Source organism: Equus caballus, chromosome 24 (genome assembly GCF_041296265.1).
Source record: "Equus caballus isolate H_3958 breed thoroughbred chromosome 24, TB-T2T, whole genome shotgun sequence".
NCBI classification, from domain to species: Eukaryota; Metazoa; Chordata; class Mammalia; order Perissodactyla; family Equidae; genus Equus; species Equus caballus.
In genome coordinates, this window is record NC_091707.1 from 13,426,772 (window position 1) to 13,446,691 (window position 19,920).

At 45.0% G+C, this 19,920-nt stretch overlaps 1 protein-coding gene across 1 annotated transcript in view; it reads right to left on the minus strand.

Moving 5' to 3' along the window:
• LOC111770273 (uncharacterized) overlaps positions 1-19,564 on the minus strand; it is a 49,557-nt gene extending 29,993 nt beyond the window's left edge. Inside the window, exons 1-4 of the mRNA XM_070249157.1 lie at positions 19,442-19,564; positions 19,212-19,333; positions 18,925-19,028; positions 439-846 (exon numbers count right to left, since the gene is read on the minus strand). Coding sequence (XP_070105258.1) covers positions 439-846; positions 18,925-19,028; positions 19,212-19,333; positions 19,442-19,564 — 757 coding nt within the window. The remainder of the gene's footprint in view (positions 1-438; positions 847-18,924; positions 19,029-19,211; positions 19,334-19,441) is intronic.
• Positions 19,565-19,920: the final 356 nt, after the last annotated feature.

The window sequence follows — 19,920 nt, forward strand, 5'->3', positions numbered from 1 at the left end:
CTCTGGCAGCCAAGCAGCTGTGAGGAGAGAAGAGGAGGAAGCGCCAGGGAACCCAGAGCCACCAGACAGTGACACCACAGAGCCACAGCCATCACACCCGCACAGGGGAAGGACATGCACCAAATCCCCGTCACCCCAGCACAGCCACGCACCTGTCACAGCCTCGCAGCCACACCCACGGCACGGAGGCGCATCCCACCGCTCACTCGCGTCTCTCACACACACACCCCGCCACACGCTGCCCGTCTGTCCCCACACACACCGTCCTCTGCCGTTCAGGCCCGAGAGTCCCGTGAGGACTGGCGTCCCTACTACCGGCCTCCACGCTGTGAGCGCTTCCGCCGCCACCCCTCCTGGTTCACGTCGCGCTCCGAATTGACTCGCTTCACAGGATTCCCGCATCCTGTGCTAATACATCCACAAATGAGCTCAATTCACCTTGCAAAAAGGGAGAACCGCGCGAAAACGGAATGGAAGCCAAAGATCTGGCGTGACCGCTGCCCTCTGGGAAGTGTCGCTCCAACTTGAACATCTCTGGGCGCGGCGGCTCGTCAGAAAGGCCGCCGAAGCGCGGAAGTCCCGGTGGAACCGCAGCTCGAGAACCGCCCGGAGCCCGGCCCGAGCGCAGGTCTCTCAGCCAGGAGCGCGACGCGAGGGCGCGTGCGCGGGCACGGAGCCTGCGCGGAGGCCGCGGGTGCGCGTGCTCGGTCCAGAGGCGCCGCTGCGTCCAGGAGGCCGAGCAGGGCGGCCCGGCGCCGGCTCCGAGCGTCCGGCCTGTGCGCTCAGAGCCGCGCGGGAGGGTCGGCGGGGCGGCCCCGGGGCGAGAGCGCTCGGCGGGTGTGAGCTCTGAGGGCGGGGCCCCGGGCGAGTCCCCTCAGGCGGCTGCAGCCTGGGGACAGCATATGGGGCAAGTAACTCCTGATCCCGCCGGGGATGGGCTTGTTTATTCAGTGTCTGTTAGCTGCGTTTAAACGGTGTGTAGGAGTGAAGTAATACATATTTACTTAATTCTTTAGGCTAAGCTGTAATAGTCAAAATGGAATGAATAATTAAATGTAAAAGCGATCCAGAGTTACGCCTGCATATGTTTTTGTAATATTAAGTTAGGGACAGATTTTCCAACCATAACTGGAGAGAGAAATGCTAAATAAATACTGAGATTTGACTTGATAATTATGTGTAAACATCCGAATCATCTAAATGGCAATCAATTAATGAAATAAAAATTGATGCAATACAAAAATTCAATAACTTAACACATATAATGAACAGGCAGATAATCTCAAGGCACTGTGTTTTTGTCGCTCAAAATAATGGTCACTAGTCTAAGAGGAGAGTAGCAATAACTATAGAAATATAAATTATATGTGCAAATTATCAGCATTACATGATGATAATTGAAAATACAAATTATCATTAGTAATAAACATTATCATCAAATACATCAGAATCACAGTTACTTGACCTTTTGGGAATTGATCCTGCTCTCCATAAGGAGTAACTAAGAAACTATGGGTCATTTTTTCCCCTTAACTCTGTTTATGCTCCTGAATCTCCTGATGCGTTTTATTGCTCCATCTTTTTTCATAATTATTTTTTGTAGCTTCTTTCTCTTCAGCTGAGACATCTCCTATATTCTCTTTACACTATTCCATAAATGATCCCAGTTTCTTCCTAGGCATCATTGGTGAATTCCATGCTTTTGATGACAATGTAATCATAAATTATCGATGTTTTTTTTCCTCCAGTTTTGTCTATTCCTCACGTGACTCTCCTGTGTATAGCAATAGGCCAGTAGCTATGCATGACATTTTGGTCAGGTCAAGCAGTGAGAAGGAAAGAAAACCTAAACTCTCTCTTTGAGATTTTCAACGCAAGATCTGGGTGGGAGCCGACAAATAATTTGGAAGGACCCGTGATTAGTCAGTATGAGGATTTTATGCTCCTTCAAGAGTAATTGATGTGGGGGGGTGGGGATGGGGGGTGAAAGAGGTGAAGAGGGTTGAATAACAAACTTCCAGCTATAAATGTCTTGGGGATGTTATGTACTTGTTGACTATATTTATATTTATATTAACTGTAGTTAATAACACTATATTGCATATTTGAAAGCGGCTAAGAGAGTAGATCTTACAATTTCTCATCGGAAGAAAAAACTATGTAATTATGTACAGTGATGGATGTTAACTAGACTTATTGTGGTGACCATTTCACAAAATATACAGATATTGAATCACTATGTTGTACACCTGAAACTAATATGTCAATTATATCTTAATTATTGTTTTTAAAAAGAGTACTCAAGGTTGTTTTATCAGATGGACAAAAGAAGCTATTTCAAAGGAAAACAAGAAGACCTAATATGTAGAGTCTAATATTTACACTCCGTGGGGTCCTTGAGAAATGACTCTGTGTCCTGGCCACACTACTGGACAGTGCACTTGAAATACCAAGTAAAGTAAAAGAAATAAATGATATCAGTGCCCCACAAACATTTTCACATAGGATGATGTAGGAATCCTGGGCTCCCTTCTACCCTGCCCCCCACATACAAATATTGACCTGGGACAAAATTACAGAAAAGAAAAGGCTGAGTAAATTTACTCCACAATCATCACCACACACCCACCAGAAGCCTCAAATTAAAATTTGGACAGTATTAAGTGTCAGCCAGAATGTGAAGATATGGGAATTACAGTGTGGGACTATCAATTGGTTTGTTGACTTTGAAGGAAAAAAATGACAATATCCCCAGTAAAGCTGAAGATATGGTTACTCTATGATGCCTGCTTAATACCATAAGTAAATCCATGGGAATCCATATATATGTGTGTGTGTGTGTGTGTGTATATATATATATATACGCACACAGAAGAATCGTCTCAGAAGCATCATTTGTAACTGCCATAAATGAACACAATCCAGACTTCCATTAACAATAGAAGGAATAAACAAAATGATGTATTAATAGGATTAACTCACAACACTGAGTATGAATCTTAAATACTTAATATTGAATGAAAGAAATCAGATGCAACAGTATATATACATTACCCTAATTACACAAGGGAAAAAAACAGGCAAAAATCAGACTATGTTTTTGGCATAGAAATATATATGATAAAAGTATAGAGAAAGGCAGGGGAGGGTTATTATACTAATATGTATATTCGATACCCTGGGGGCAAGAGGAGTCTAGCAACAGTAGGGGGCATGCAGGAGACCTACTGGTGGTAGTAGTACTCTATTTCTTGACCTGGATTGATGTCACACAGTTGTTTATTTAATAACCATCTATATGTATCGATTTTTGTGTTTGTATATTTCACCAGGAAAATGAAATAGAAGAAAGGAAGGTGAAAGGAAAGAAATTTCTCTATTCATCAAGTTCTTAAAGTTATATTTTTGGTCAATCAGGTTCTTCTCCAAATTCAGATTCTAAAAAAGTGAAAGCACAAACACTGTTTTCCAGGACAAGTGTAACTGTTCTTTGTAAATGTATTTCAAGTCAATGACCAGCTCACACTGACCTCTGAGTCCGTAGGTTACAATCTGATTGCCTCAGTACTTAAAATAAGCTTAACTGGACACTTTCAAAGATTATTTTCACAGAGCTGCAATTCACTCAGGCTCTTTTTTCTGTAGGTCTCAAAACAGGAATCCTGCCTCCACAAATCTAGTATTTATTTATCATTATGCTTTGGAGGAGAAAGAAGAAACTTCTTAATTTTGTCAACTTAATAATAGAAATTGAATGTGACTGTTGGGGGAGGCGAGCCTCCTTTCACAATTGTGAAAGAACACAGGTTTATTAACTGTGGAAGATCCCAAAGTGAAGCCTCTGGGTCTCTTCCTAGGTCTGAATTGACTTGTGGTGTCTTCTTTTTGCCCTTTCCTTCATATTCTGAGGATTCAGACCACTTAACCCTCCTTCATGCTGACAGATCACCATTTGGAGCTGTGAGGTTCCTGTTACCCCAAGCTGGTGTCGTAGTCTCTCCAGTTCCCACTTTCCTCATTGCCACTGGAACAATCCCCTAGGTTTCCTCAGTTTGAAGTTCTGCTTATTTCAAAAATAGTTTCATTATCCCAGCTACTGCCAACATCTTGCCCTCTTGTTTTCAAGAACAATGTTTAATGAAAAGACCTCTTCTCAAACTAAAGATGAAATCCCATCATTCTACTTAGTTTATGTAGGAAATCCACATCTACAGGACCCTTCAGAGAGGGACCCCTCTTGCCCTGGAGTACTCTTATTAAGCACTTTCATCTCACTGTTTCTGATTATAATAAGAAAGTCAGAAGAAACCCAGTTTCTCCTGTAATGAATTCATACAAGAATTTCTGCAAGTGACAAAACGTTGGAAAGAATGACTTCAACACTCAACAGACTAATTTTGAAAGAAAGAATAGATCTGATTATTTCATACAATGTGAACAGCCTTTGTTTGTCTCTATGGCTTCGCTGACTCCCAAAGTTGTCCTTTCTTTCCCTCCAATCCCAGAAGTTGGAAGGAAAACCGTCCCAGCTACTGTAACATATAAGGACGTAACTCATTCTGTAAACACTGTATTCGTGGAGGACATTCAAACTTGGCAAAGTGGAGAAGATTGTTCTGTGCCATGCATTATGAGGTCATGATCATCAATGAAGACTGTCAGAGCCCTCGGTGGCCAGATGGCCCACGTGATGTCACTGAGTTGGAGATCTCTCCTTGTGTTCCAGGAGTAAACACATAGAAGATGTCACAGGCATACAGAAGGGAATGCTGTGTGAGGTCGTAGCAAGGGCTCTCCTCTTCAGAGCAGGGCAGAGAACCCAACACACCAGAGGGATATAACACCTGCATAACTGCTTCAGTGTTTTTTGTTATTATTATTTTTTTTATCAAAATAAGGCATTGTTTGCTTTGATTCTCATTCAGAACTTTCTTGAAGATACATTCCATCCTTTGAATTATAGGAAATTCCTGTATTTCAATGAGGCAAGGACATGTTCACAGGAAAATGGAGCTCCCTTATACCCATGAACCTTCTTGTGCCCATCGAGGAGACATGGCAAGACAAGGATTTCCTCAGCACACTCCACAGAGATCCACTGTTAACTCTTCCTGCTTCCAATGTCCGATGTCAACATATCAGTTCTGGCACTCCAAAAATAAGTAATAGTTCTTCTAAGTGATCTAGGATCAACAGAAAAATTTCTCTGCTCAGGACGTTATCCCTATAATGGAAGCCTAGGCTGAGAAACCCTGAAATTCAGCTTAATAAAGTTTCTGTCTGTTGTCTTATTCATCCCACTGCAGTAGAGATTTTTAAAAAGTTCTGGAACCTACCCAATATGCCCTTTTGGTCTCGGGTCATTTTTTCCAAATCCAGCAGTCCTTGTGGCACTTGAGTCTCAAGGAAGGAGTAATTAAATCAGCTCAACATGATATTCGTGATCAAGTTGTTTAACACAGGCTGATCTTATGTATCCCTCCCAGAAAAGAGAGACAAAAGATGCAGCGATCTGTGAATATCTTTGGGGAGGCCAATGGCTCCATGATTTGATGTTGGATCTTTATTTTGCAAAAGGGGTAAAAAAGAAAAAATAAAATTCTTGTAAAATAAGAGAAGATCTGGATTCTCTTTGACTTTAGGCAGAGTTCTTAAAATCTATATAGGAAGGAAACTCAGACTTCCTGTCCTGCAATGGTTACCTTTGTGATTGCATTCCAAGACTCCCTTTCCAAAATTATTATTTAAAGAAATACTAATCCGTTATGGTAACACTGTTGACGTAAGAAATTTTATGTAGTGGTGGTGGAAATATAAATTAGGAGCAATTAAAATTTTTCTCAGTTCATGCTCTCTTATAGGTCTAGCATAAGAAAATAAAAAATATACAGAAGAATGTTTTAGTATGAATATGTGTTAATACCAGCATCGTTTATAATTGCATATTATAGAAAACAACTAAATTTCCCAAAGATTGAGATGGTTAAGTGAGTAATGAAACACCCTCAATATAATTTTGTAGCCATTAAAATGTTTGTGTTTATTTTTTTGTATGGGGAAATTATTTTGTTAGAATAGTGGTTGCTGAAACTGGGTTATAATTGTATATTAAGTTATAATACTTTAAAATGCACACACACACGCAAAATTCTGTAACACACAAACAAATGTTCACATTGCTTTTTATTGTACAAACATCTTATGGTGATTTGTCTCTCCTTTCCTGGCTTATGTGATTTTCACATTTCCTCAGATAATATTATTAATTTTTATAATAGAATTATTAAAGAACAGGTATTTCATATCACTTCCTTCTCTGTTCCTTTTTGAGGTTCCTGGAGCCAGGACCCTGGAGCAGCTGGCTGTCCTACAATGCAAGTCAATTCAACCATCTTCTGACACTTTTTACCTGGAGACAGCATCAGATTCCACAGGTTGAGGGTTCAGTCCTACCAGACTGTTACCCTCCAACTTCAGATGCCAATCCCAAGCCCCAGTTGTCACTTGCACTTCTGACCCACAGGCTATAGATCAGAGGTCCCCACAACCTCCTCCTTGGGTTCAATTTAATTTGCTGCAGCAGCTCAAAGAACTCAGAGAAATGTTTTACTTTAAAGATTGCCAGTTTATCATAGAAGAATATAACTCTGAAACAAGCAGACGGAAGAGATGCCTAGGGCAAGGTATGGGGAACGGGCACAGAGATCCACGCACTCTCCAGGCAAGCTACTCTCCCAGCACCTCCACATGTTCACCCAGAAACTCCCCAAACCCTGTACTGTTGGGGTTTTCTGGAGGCTTTCTCTCGTGGGCATGATCAATTATTAATTCCACTTCTAGCCTCTCTCCCCTCTCTCGGGGATGAAGATGGTGCTCAAAATTCCAAACTTCTAATCATGACTTGGTCTTTCTGGTAACCAATCCCCATCCTGGAGTCATCCAGGGGCCCACCAGAGTCACCTGTTGGGACAAAAGATGCTCCTAGTGCTCTCACCACTTAGGTTTTTACAAGGGTTTTAGGAGCTCTGGGTCAGAACCAGGGGCAGACATCAATATATATATTTCTTATTATATCACAGTTCCCAGCTCATGTTTACTCCTATTCCATGAACTTTCAATGTCTACACAACATAACATTTTTTCAAAACAATTAAACTCTTTATAGAGGTACTGGATCACGTTCTCTGCCTAGTTTTTATCTATTGTCAGAGATTGCAATACCCTAATTAATCTTAGAAATATGGGTGTGAATGAGATTTTATTTTGCTGAACCTACAAAAGGAATAATATTGCAGTGTTCTCCTATTTGTAGTACAGATGTGGCTAAAGTGACAAGTGTGGAATCCTCACTGAGCCTTGAGACAGAGGGAAAAGATCTCTTTGAATGATTATTTGAGGTGAGAAGAAGGTAGAGCATCAGCACAAGAAGAATGGAGAGTCAGAGTAGAAACTGTGGGCTGGGGAAACAGACACTCACACATTGCTGTGAAAACGTGAAATGGTACAGTCACCATGAGAAATTTTTCAAGTGAAAAGACACACAAGTGAAAATTCATCACAAGTGAAAATGCACACAGAAAATACACTTTTGAAAATTTAACTTACATGTAAGCCTACATAGATGAAAACTGTAGTTTATGCAGGTTTAATAATTGGAGCGCTGCTTGTAAGAATACAGGAAAATCCTTAATGTGTGTTAGAAGAACACGGGTTATTTAACCCAGGGTGCAGCCACACATACTGTGACCTAACTTGAAGCTGTGGGAAATGATGACACGTCTAATGTACTGATTTGGAACCACATGTGTGTGAACAAAAAAATAAATACTTAGAAATGCATATATGTATTTGAGATTGCATATTAACATAGTATGTACCTATATATTTATATACGTATATAGGTAGGTGTGTGTATTTTCAGCATCTGCCTATTTTTATATGAAAGTAACTTCTCTGCAAGGATACACACCAAAATTAAAGCGCTGTTCTCTCTGAAGGGAACTACTGTGTATCTGAGCACTTGGAAGGAAAGTTTACTGACCTCTTCTACCTTTTGAACGGTTGTGCTATGGATGCATTATGTACTTAAATATGTAATAATGCTGATAACTAAAATGTGGGCCTCCTTTGAGGAGAACTTTACATTTCCCATTTGCTCAAGTTCCTCATGAATGTAACTACTGTAGGGGAGCAGAATTTGCTACCCCAAAATGTGTCTCTTTGGCTTGATCCATTTTAAGAGCAAAAGACTTTGACCTTCCCCATAACTGCCTAAAAGAATTCTGGATGGAAGGCCTGTTCCAGGAGGGAGCTCTCACCATGGAAACTACAGTGTGATATGAACGAGGTGTGACAGACAGCGAGGAACCCAGAGAGGCCCAGTGGATCACAGTCCTCTCTGTCTCCAAAGTCTCTGCCAGGTACAGCAACACTTATTTACCAAACATTTACTTTTCCATCTCCATGTGAATTGCCCCTGGAAGTCCCAAAACCCCACTGCCAACATCCGCTGTGTCTTCAGCTTGAGTTGGTAATTAAGGTGGTGGCTTCAGCCATTTTGGTGAGTTACTCAGTTTTCCTAGGTTTCTCCCATGCATACATGTTATTAAACTTTGTTTTCTTTTTCTCCTTTTTTCTGTCTTATGTCAATTTAACTCTTAGAACAGCCAGAAGAACCTAGAAGAATAGAGGGAAAATTCATCCCCCCTCTATCCTATGTAGGGATTCAACTTCTAATAGCACATTCTTTCCAGATTTTGAGCCTCTGGCCGCAGTTTATCCATGTCTGCATATGCCTGAGGAGAATAGTATTTGTAGTCGGATACTCATGAACAGGCGTTACAGATTACGGACGCTTCCCCGTCTGCGGCCTCTGGGAGCAGTCAAGCCCACCCAGGCTTAATACAGCAGAGAAGGGTGCAAACATATGCTGTATCGACAGTCAGTATCTGGAGACAGTAATGTGAAATGGAAAAAATGTTGTGAGCTAATAGGAAATATAGATAGGTCTCTGGCCACAGTTCCTGACACAGGACTCCTGGAACACTGGTAAATTCCTAAGTGCCAAGAGCAATAGAAGCTTCTTTTGTTCTAACTAGGTGACTCTGGGTGGGCTCCTGTGTGGCTTTTGGATGCAGGCTGGACACCAGAAAGACCAAGCTGTGATTAGAAGCTTGGGATTTCCATGCCTCCTTTCTCCTCCAACTTCTCTAGAGAGAGAGAGGAGGGGCTGGAAGTAGAGTTAATAATTGGTCATGCTTATGTGAAGGAGCCTCCATGAAATCCCAATACTATGGGCTTTGGGGTGCCTCCAGGTTGGTGAATGCATCTGCCTACAGTGGGGGTGATCCATCCCGACTCCATAGGGACAAATGCTCTCATGCTCAGGACCCTCCCCAACCTCACCCTGTGTGTCTCTTCATTAGGCTGTGCATCTGTATCATTTATCATATCCTTCAATAAACTGGTAAACATATATAAATGTTTCCCTGAGTTCTTTGAGCTGCTCTAGAAAATTAATCGAACCTGAGGAGGAAGTCGTGGTAACCTCTGATTTGAAGCTAAATTGGACAGAAAATGTGGGTAACCTGGGGACCTACTGCTTGCCATTGGCATCTGAAGTAGGGGGCGGTGTCATGGGACTGAGCCCTCAACCAGTGGGATCTGATGCTATCTCCAGCTACAGAGTGTCAGAATTAGGTTAAATTGTAGAACGCCCAGCTGGTGTCCACAGAATTGCTTGGTGTGGGGGAAAACCCACATAGATTTGGTGAAATGAGGTGTTCCGTGTGAAAATTAAGATGAAACACCGGATAAAGGAGAACTGTAAGGCTTCTTCCTAACACAAAGGTGTTGCTTTTTGTTTTCTTTTCAAAGAACTCCTGCAATCAATGATCTTGAGAAAGCATCTGCATTCACTCTTCTCTTTTCTACAAGAAGTCATTAGAGTTTAAAAAGATCAGCTCTGAAGGAAGCTTGTCTGACCTGGTAACATGGCTTCAGCACTTAGTAAACGTAATCACTTCGTACATGTTATGTAATCTCTTCTGACCTCAGAATCTTCGGCTCTAAAATAGAAATATAATAGTAAGCACCTGCAGTGTTGCAAGTGAACTGAACATTAGAGAGGGGATACTGCGCATGCTACATACACAAATATAAAAAAGATTAGATTATGAACCCAATGTAGCCAGGAATACAGAAACTTCTCAGGAATGAATTGTCCTCCAAGAGGTAAAAGAGATGTAGCTCCTCTCAGGGCCCTCTCTGGTGGCACATGCAAAATGAAAATGCATAATGGGAGAGGCATTGGCTGCCAGTGACACTGCTGGGAGAAGCAATCCAGCACCTGTGGTCTGTGGACCCCCACTGGGCCACTTAGGAAGGAGTCTTGGGCGGGGAACACTTCTTCACCAAGAGCTAAGGAGTCTGCACAGCCTGTGCTGGACTTGTCCCCTCTTGTGGGACTATCTTTTCCCATTCCAGGCTCAATGTGTTCTCCTTCGTTCTGCTTAAGCTTGGGCGTCATATGGCAGCTGGCCAACTCCACTGCTATACTTGTCCCCTGCAGAGGGGATCAGGTTCTTTCCTCTATGGCATGAGAGGGGTGTGTGCAGGCCAACTGCCCTGCTTCAGCTGCCAGGAGGAACCCGCTGGCCATGGGGGACCAATGCCTACCACTGAAGCCGATCTTGTTCTGTCTCCTCTATGTGAGTAAAGCATTGTTCCACCCGGTGCTTGGCTGCGTTGTGTTTTCCTTGGAGACTCCAATACTAAGACACAGTGGCAGAAGCGTTTGGGTTTCTGCCTCTGGTGCTAGGCAACACATGCCGCTTGCGTGGCAGACACCATCCACTCAAGATAGACTCTCATCATCTCTGACACCGTCATCACCTGCTGTACAGCAACCTGTTTATACATAGGGCTTACGGCATCTTTCCGTAAAAATATATATAAAAACTCAATCCTCAATACGATATATGTGTGCACAACCAGATACTATGGAGTTTTCACTCAAAACTCAATGTTAGGTAGACCACAATTTATCTGACAGAGGACATAGTCAGTGCCTAGTTAGCCCTGAAGATCATCTCTGCCTCCACCTTCCTGTCATCCCAGCCATCTCTTTTCCTGCAGTCCATTCTGTTTCAGCCCTTTCATACACAGATGGCAAATTGGCACACAGAAAATGCTCAACATCCTTGCCATCAGGGAAATGCAAATTAAAAATAACAATCAGATACCAGTACATGCCTATTAAAATGGCCAAAACCCAGAACACTGACAACTGCAAATGCTGAGGAGGACATGGAGCAACAGGAACTTTCATCCATTGCTGTTGGGAATGCAAGACAGTGCAGCCACTTTGGAGGAGAGTTTGGAAGTGTCTGACAAAGCTAGACATTCTTGCCCTAAGATCCAGCAATTTCACTCCTTGGTATATACTTGAATGAATTGAAAACTTATATCCACACAAAACCTACAGATGAATGTTTATATCAGCTTTATTCATTATTGGAAAAGCTAGCAAATAAACAAGATGCCCTTCAAGAAGTAAATGGATAAACAAACCGTTGTCTATTCAAACAATGGGATATTATTCAGCAATGAAAACGAAGTGAACTATCAAGCCACGAAAAAAAAATGGAGGAATCTTAAATGCATATTTCTTAGTAAAAGAAGCCAATTGGAAAAGGCTGCATACTGTATGATTCCAATTATGTGCCATTTTGGAAAAGGCAAAACCAAGGAGATGGTAAAAACTTCAATAGTTACCGGGACTTAGGCAGAGGGAGGGAGGAATGAATAGGAGCACAGAGGATTTTTAGAGCAGAGAAATTATGCTGTATGATACTGCATCAGTGGATAGATGTCCTTATACATTCATCAAAGCCCAATAAAGATAAAACACACAAAGTGAACCCTAATATAAGCTGTTTACTTTATAATATTGTATCAATGTTGACTCATCAAATATAACCAATGTATCTCACAAATGCAAGATATTGATAACAAGGGAAAGTGTGCGTGAACTTAGGTATGAGGGGGGATATTGGAACTTGCGCTGTCTGCTGAATATATATATTTTTTTTGGTGGGGAAGATTGGCCCTGGGCTAATATGTATTGCTAATCTTCCTCTTTTTGCTTGAGGAAGACTGCTGCTGAGCTAACATCTGTGCCAATCTTCCTATATTTTGTATGTGGGACACCACCACAGCATGGCTTCATCAGTGGTACATAGGTCTGCACCCGGGATCGAGCCTGGGACACCTGGGCCACCAACGTGGAACATACGAACTTAAACACTATGCCACTGGGCCAGCCCCATGCTGAATTTTTCTGTAAATTTAAAACTATTCTAAAAAGTAAAGTCTATTAATAAGAAAATTAAATCCTAGAACGGGAGTTATTTGAGTACTGATGGCTTTCTCCTTGCTAGAACCTAAGTTCGGTTTGGGTGTTTCCCATCTCATGGACTCAGGCGACATGGCCTTTTCCTCTCACCTGAGAACAGTGGGGAAGGAATTGAGTGCAATCCTGTCACTGCTCAAAGTGTAGCTTAGTCATGGGCTGGATTGCAACCCTGACGCAGAAACTTCCTTTGGGGCTTCTGGAAGGAAAGGCCTGTATAGTGAAAAGGGGTATGACAGGGCATATTTTCTCTCACTGTCTTTAGACATTTGGGGCCAAGAATAGAATAGTCTTGTGACAATGGACAGAACACTCTCACTATGAGAGAAAATGAAAATCTACCACTCCTGGAGTAGTCATGAGGTTGTTGATAGAGCCCTTTCATCCTTGAGCCACAGGGGCTCTTGACACTCTGTTGTGGGAGATAATGAACTCTGTATTCTTTTCTTAAATTAAGGTAAAATTCACATCACGTAAAATTCACTGTGAAAAGGTGAATCACCCACAATTCAGTGGGGTTTAGGACATTCCCAGTGCTGTGCGATCATCACTGCTGTCTATACCAGAAGATTTCATCATCCTAAAGGAAACCCCGTACAAATTAAACAGTCGCTCCCCATTTCACCCTATGCCCAACCTCTGGCAACCAGGAAGGGACATTCTATCTATTGATCTGCCTTTTCTGGACTTTTCGTATCAATAGAAACATAAAGATTTCCACTTTTGTGTCTGCCTTCTTTCACTAGCATAATGTTTTTAAAGATTATACACACATCAGCAGTTCACTTCTTTTCATGGCTGATTCATGTCCCGTTGCATGGATGTACCCATTTTTGTTTCTGCCTTCATCAGTTGGTGGACCTTGCATCTTGGACTATTATGCACAGGGCTGATGTGAATATTCCTAGACAAATTGTTGGTTGCATACCTGTGTTCGATTTTACGGGGTAAATATCTAGGAGTGGAAGTGCCAGGGCATCAGCTTATTCTACGTTTAACTATTTTAAACAAACTTCAAATTCAGGTTGAAATTTACTCCACAAAATTGAGTTTCAGCACCAAAAACAACAGCCATATTTTCTGTACTATTGGTAGAAAAACCCAAAAACAATTGCTGTGGTAGGTTTTCCAGGTTTTGCTTGTAAAGCAAGATGAGACAGTAGATATAGTCATGGAGAAAGACAGAAGAAAATAGACAAATCAGTTGCTGGTATCCATGACCTCTGACTCTGTGTTACCCTGAAACAGAGCTGTTCAGCATCTCCGTGAGAAGCTTATGAAAACATAGGCTCAGCACAGGAATGTGAATAGCAACAAGCAGACAAAATTTTCTGTAGTAACCCCTCAGTGCTTCCTCAAGGGCCCCTTCTAATCATTAAGTTTTCCTCTGTATGAGCCATCCTTCTTTGTCTCTTTGTATGCCCTGCAACATCTTGCAGAAGAGTATTTGGAATAGGATGATGTGACAATTGTGGATGTCAGGTTTTCCCCATCCCAAGCGTTTCTTGTTTCTGCTATTACAATAGTCCTTGTTAGTTTCTTTAGTGAATTTTCAGATCCTCTCCTGTGAGTTCTGTATTCTTTGTTGTGTGTGGCCTCTGAAGTCTTTATCCCATTAGCCCAAGCGTCAGCTAGGGTTTCTGAGTTTACTGGGTATTCAGATGTCCTCCTTGGGAAAGAGGGTGAGTGAATTCTCTATGCGAGAGGGAGAGCAATCATATCCTTTGGTGAAAAGAAAGAGAGTGTGGTGCCAGCATCCACTTCTGCTTTCACTCTGGCACACAGAAGACTATGTTTCCTAGACCTCTTGGTTGTGGAAAGGATGTGTGGCACCTTCCGACCAATGGCATCACTTTTAAGCCAAAGACTAAAGAGGATGTGTAAGACCCTAGGTGCTCTTTCTGTCCTTTGGTGGCAACTGAAGAAGGCATCGGTTTCAGATGGTGTACCAACAAGATAGTGGGGCCTCCATCAGCCTTGCCCCACGTGACTTAGGAAGCAGGAGTCCCTTCACCTCAACTATCAATGTATGATGTAAATCTGAGGAGAAATACAACTTTAGTCATGAATTTCTCAATTGTTGCATTTATTACCAGAGCGTTACCTAAGTTATCCTGGAGATTACAATGGCCTACCCTCTCAGATGGCCTAACAGATAATTCTTCCAGAACAACATTTGCCGAATCTCATGCTGCTGTGTTCTGCATTAATGTCTCCTGATTGCTGCTTGTCACAGATGGGGCCCTGGAAAGAGACTGTGAGGGGGAGGATTCCATGTGGAAGGTTTAGGGAAGTGTTCTGGGGAGATATCCCTATGGGAAGTTAGCAAGGCAGGGATCGTGGAAGGAGAAGCTGAAGAACAAGACAGTTGCCACTGGGTGTCTGCCAACCCTCAAGGATCTCTGGAGCTGGGACGGCCATTTGGTGTTGTCCAAAATTGAGACCAGGCTTCTTATTCCCTTATCGGCCAGACCTGGGCCTCTGGCTGTCCCTCGAGAGGGCTGTGTCCTAAGGTTAGGTGGTTCCCTACGCTGTGGGCATGTCCTGTGAGGGAAAGAGCTGTGAGCTGTCCTCAGCCAATGTTCCCAGGATCAGTGCGGTGGATGCATTGGCCTTGAGCATGATCCTGGGCTGAGTCTCAATGTTTCCATGTCACTTCTCCTTCACCATCATCTTCCTTCCCAACCCAGTTAATAATCTCACAAACTGAGAAGCCCTTGGGATGACATACGTACAGCTTCTGCCTTTCCCTATGATTGGATGAGACAACTCATTGGTGAAGACCAGAATCTCTCTCTCCAGAATCCAGACCCCTTACCCAGGGGCTTTGGTAGATCTCCAGAAGTGTTCCAACCTTAGCTGCAAATACTGAAGTTGTTCCTAAAACAGTGGCCCCAGTTTTGCTGTAGTCTGGTGGTTGTAGTTAGAGTTCAATTCCCTAAGGAGAGTCAGAGTGGTCTCCAAGGTCTTGTGGTCACTGGGACAGGCAGTGTAGACATCAAAACCTAAGGGCAGGTTGTGGAGTCAAGAGGGATTCTCATTAGTCTCCTCAGTGGTGAAGGAAAGGCCAGTACATCTTGGTACTTCTTCCAGAGCCACCAAAACTGAGGGCCAGCAGTCGGGTGAATGGTCCAATCATGTCATTCAGGGAGAAATCCTAAGGCAAGCCAAGGGAAAGGCAGTGTTTGAGAGTCAGGTTTCTCATTCAGAGATCCTCCCGTCTTGGCAATTGGAGGTGGTATGAATATGGTTCCCAGGGCTCTGGAATACTCTGGCATGAATCCCTCACTGTGATGAGACAGATCACCAAGAAAGGCTTGCGGGGCACTGTGAGTGGGGTGAGGTGGCATTTAGCTGGATGGTATGGCTGTCAATGGGACAGATTTTTTGTTAGCTCCTGTAAATGGAAGATGCATCAATGAATGGAACACGTGGCAAGATATTCTTGAGGTACGTGAGTGAGGAGTACAATCCCATGTCTTACACCACTGTGGAAAGACTGAGTTCACTCCTAATGTGATCTTGTTTTCACTTACACTGGAAGACGAGATGCAAGCACCCATCCCCACCTTACACCTGCAACAGTTTAAACAGAACCCGGCTTTCCAGTTCCTCAAACATTTTGAGGATTTCTCTCTGACACTATATGCACCTGAGGCATTTCAAGAGATTCACATTATTATTTTCTCTTCCCTTTAGTTAGCTCTTAGGAAGCCAGGTTTGGTAACTCATACTATCCTTCAAAAATAAACCTGTCATCCAGAATTTCTAACTTCTTTACTCATGGACTTCAGCAAACAATTTCCAATTTGGAAACACAAAAATGGGATAAATTGTCCCTCCTCTTCCACAGCTGTACCCATGTGACTTACTGAATGTTGCTACCTGCTGGGTCAGCTCTCAGGAGCATCCCAGTCCTGGAGGGGACACTCGTGGGACACACGTGCCTTCATCCTGGCCCTGGACTAGCCCTGGGACCTGCCACGACTCTTTCTCCCTGGAGGGACAGCACAGCCTTCCCCACCTTCCTCTGGCAAGTGTCTTTCCTGGGTGGCTGTGCCACATCAGCAAGGACCTGGGCTGCCAGGAACCAGGATTTATCCTAAGCTTCTGGCTGTCCTGAGATGGCCGCACTGGCAGAGTCCAGCCTGCCAAGTGTCTGAGTGACACTTGCAGCCATCAGGAAGGAGGGGATAACTCAGAAGTGACAAGCGATTCATCTGGTCCTTGCTTACATGGTGTTTCCTGGGGATGAGGCTCTAAAGGCCGGGTGGTCACCCTTTAGCTGTTGGTTATTAGGCAGGTTCTCCAGTTGAGCCAGACCAGCGTCTGTTGGACACCCACATGGGGAGCATTTCCGGATTATACTTGGTGAAGCTGTGTCCATGCACATCCACAGAACGTTAGTTTGGTGGCATTGCCCACAGGACCCCCAACTCACACCCTTCTTAGGCCTCATCTTTCCATCTTCCCAACAGGAAAGGTTCACACCTCGATGACAGAACCACAGCACAAGACTGTGGAAAAGACCCCAGTCACCCCAGGGGCTACATGCTTCATGGGCTCGGGCCCAGCTACCACTTTCGGAAAAGCCAGTCAAATTACACCAGAATGTGTAAACTGATGATTGTCCAAGTCCATGGACCTGAGAACCACACGGGCCCAGAGGTCACCCTGGGCAGCAAGGAACACTGTGGGGTCATTCCTGGTCAGGATGATGGTCTGTTATCCTGGAAAACCAGAGCTCACCTGGGATCCATCACGTCCAGCCTGGAAGGAGTGGCCACGATGCACCTGTCAGAAAGGCTAGGGGCATCTAGGGAATTTCTGCCCTAAGAAAGAATTGCATGCGGAAGGGCAGGGATGCTGAAAATCCTAGTTCACGGGGAGCACCAGGTTCATGGAGGGAGACCCAGCTGCCTCCCCCATCTTTCCCCTTGGAGAGAAAATAAGCAGGAAATGGGAATCAGAGTCACTGACCCGAATCCCAGGAGGACCAAGCCCAGGTCAAAGGTGAACAGGGAGACCCTAGAGGGGCCCAGAGAGAGAGAGTCCTGCCTGCCCTTAGTCCCTTTGCACAGGACCTTCCTCTAGCCTCGCCCTCTCCATGTGCACATTTTGAGGTTTTACAGGATTTTCCCCGCTTACAGTGGATGCAATTCCAGGGGCTGAAACAGAAAACAAGTTCCTTATTTGGGCAAGAGGAACTGGGAAAATGTTCCCTCGTCCTCCAAGTGCAGCAAGGCAGCCACGGTCCTGGGCAGGAATTGTGCTAGGCACAGGCCAGGGCCAGCGTTTTTGCTGTTGAGGAAGGTTAGGTCTGAGCTAACATCTGCAGCCAATCCTCCTATTTTTGCTTAGGAAGACTGACCCTGAGCTAACATCCGTGCCCATCTTCCTCTACTTTAAATGTGGGACACCTGCCACAGCGTGGCTGGACAAGGGATGCATAGGTCTGCACTCAGGATCTGTACCAGCGAACCTCAGGAGGCCAAAGGGGACCATGGGAACTGAACCGCTGCACCACTGGGCTGGCCCCAAGCAAGTGCTACTTTTAAAGACACCCCCGTTTCCATGGCTGTTGTTCTGCCTGAGAAAGTCCCTCCAATGTCTCAGCCCCGGGAGATCGGAGGGGACGCTTCTGCTCCAGGACCAGGTGAACCACACTGCAATGATCCTGTCCTCTGAGTGAGGGGGACACGAGATTGTCCTTCAGCAGCCAGGGACGGCACTGGCACTTCTCCCTTCACCACATGCCCTGAGCTGACGACTCTGCATGGTTTCTGAATTCAAGGAGGAATGTGAGATTCTGGATCTCATTTCCATGAACACAGAGAGCGAAAGAACCACATGTCCACTCCCAGGCTGAGAAAAAAACAGAAATTTAATAGAATACCCAAACTTAGCATTTATCATTGACAACAAAAGCATGGCCCCTCCAAAGAGGGAAATAGGCGCTGGGGAAAACGTGTGAGGGAGATTGGGGGATCGTCCACTCCCTTGTGGCCTTCAGGGACCCCACGAAATGGATCACAAAGTTTTCATTCACATCAGCATCTGAGAGGTGGCCCCATGAACCTGAGTGTCCCCGCTGTGTCCCTGCTGTAGTTCAGCTGGTCTAAGGAGCGTCATCTACCACCACCGCTGGGCTCTTTTTTGGGTGCCTGGTGTCTGGATAGAGAGAGGAATTTCCTAGGGGGCCTCCCCCAGGATCACAGCATACTCTGCCCCCTCCCTGCACCCACTGTACCCTGTGCCCCAGCCCGGGTGCTGAGTGCTCAGTCAGCCAACAACACCCCATCTGTCCCTGACACAGAGTCTGATATTTAGTGTCACCCACTTCACAGAGGAACAAACCAGTCCCAGAAATGCGAGGGGAATCGCCCATTACAGGACTGCTCAGCAGTGGAGCTGGGGCCCCAGCACCACAGGTGTCCGACTCCCCTGGCCCAGACTTGGCCTGAATCTGTACTGAGCCCCTGGATTCAGCCACTGCCAGTCCAGACACTCACTCAGCCCAGGGCGGGAAGATGAGTGGCTCTTCTTGTCTTTGAAGAAGAGTGGAATCTTTCTGGTCCACTGGTATCGTGGCTCCAGCTGACAGGACAGGCTGTAGCTACAGGACAGCTACAGGCACCTCAGCTGTGCCTCCCAGAGCCTCCCAGCAGCTGGAGTCCCAGGGCCCCAGGGGTCGCCATGCAGCCATATCTGAGGCTGACCATGGAGCCACGGCCATGGACACTGGAGCTGGTCTGCAGAGAGTCTGCCCTGCCCTCACCCAACTCCTGCCCCGCCTCACCTCGCCTCCTCGCTCAGGGGCTCCACGGCCTTCAACCAGGCCCCAAAGTGCTCATCGGGCTGCATGGTGTACAGATTTGCAGCCTTCTGTACCAGCTTGATGTCCTTGATGAATTTGAATTCCTGGGACAGAGGAAGGACAAGATGGAGACATGGCCTGGGGGGGACCCTGCAGGGCTCTTGGAGGGGGTGAGGAGGGGGACAAGGAGCCAGTGTGGGGCCTTTGCCAACTTGAGAACTCTCCTTCCCTGCAATTCCAGTCAGGACGTGCCTGTTCTCACAGTTGGCCCGAAATAGATCCTCTACCAGGAAGGGGTCCTTGATGCCAGCCCTTTCCCCACCCGCCAACGCCATAGGATCCCCAGCTCTGTATATCGAACTCTGCAAATAAATGTCCGACCCCAGGGATCGAGCTAGAGCGCTTCTTATGAAAGGGGGTCTCTCTGATTCCCACACACCCACTCTCACCACAGTGAGGCCGCAGATGCTTACCTCATTCCAACAGCTGAGCACATTGCCCTGGAAATCAGAAACAGCCCCCTTAGCCCAGAACTAGCCCCCATCCCACCTCTTCCAGTGTTGCACTGCTGCCAGTGGGCAGGCCCTTCCAGAGGCCGGACTTGGACCTGGGCCAGGCTCTGGGCTCCAGACCTTGGGGCAGAGGAGCTGAGACCTTGTAATCTAACCCTCTCTGATGACAGATGGGGAGA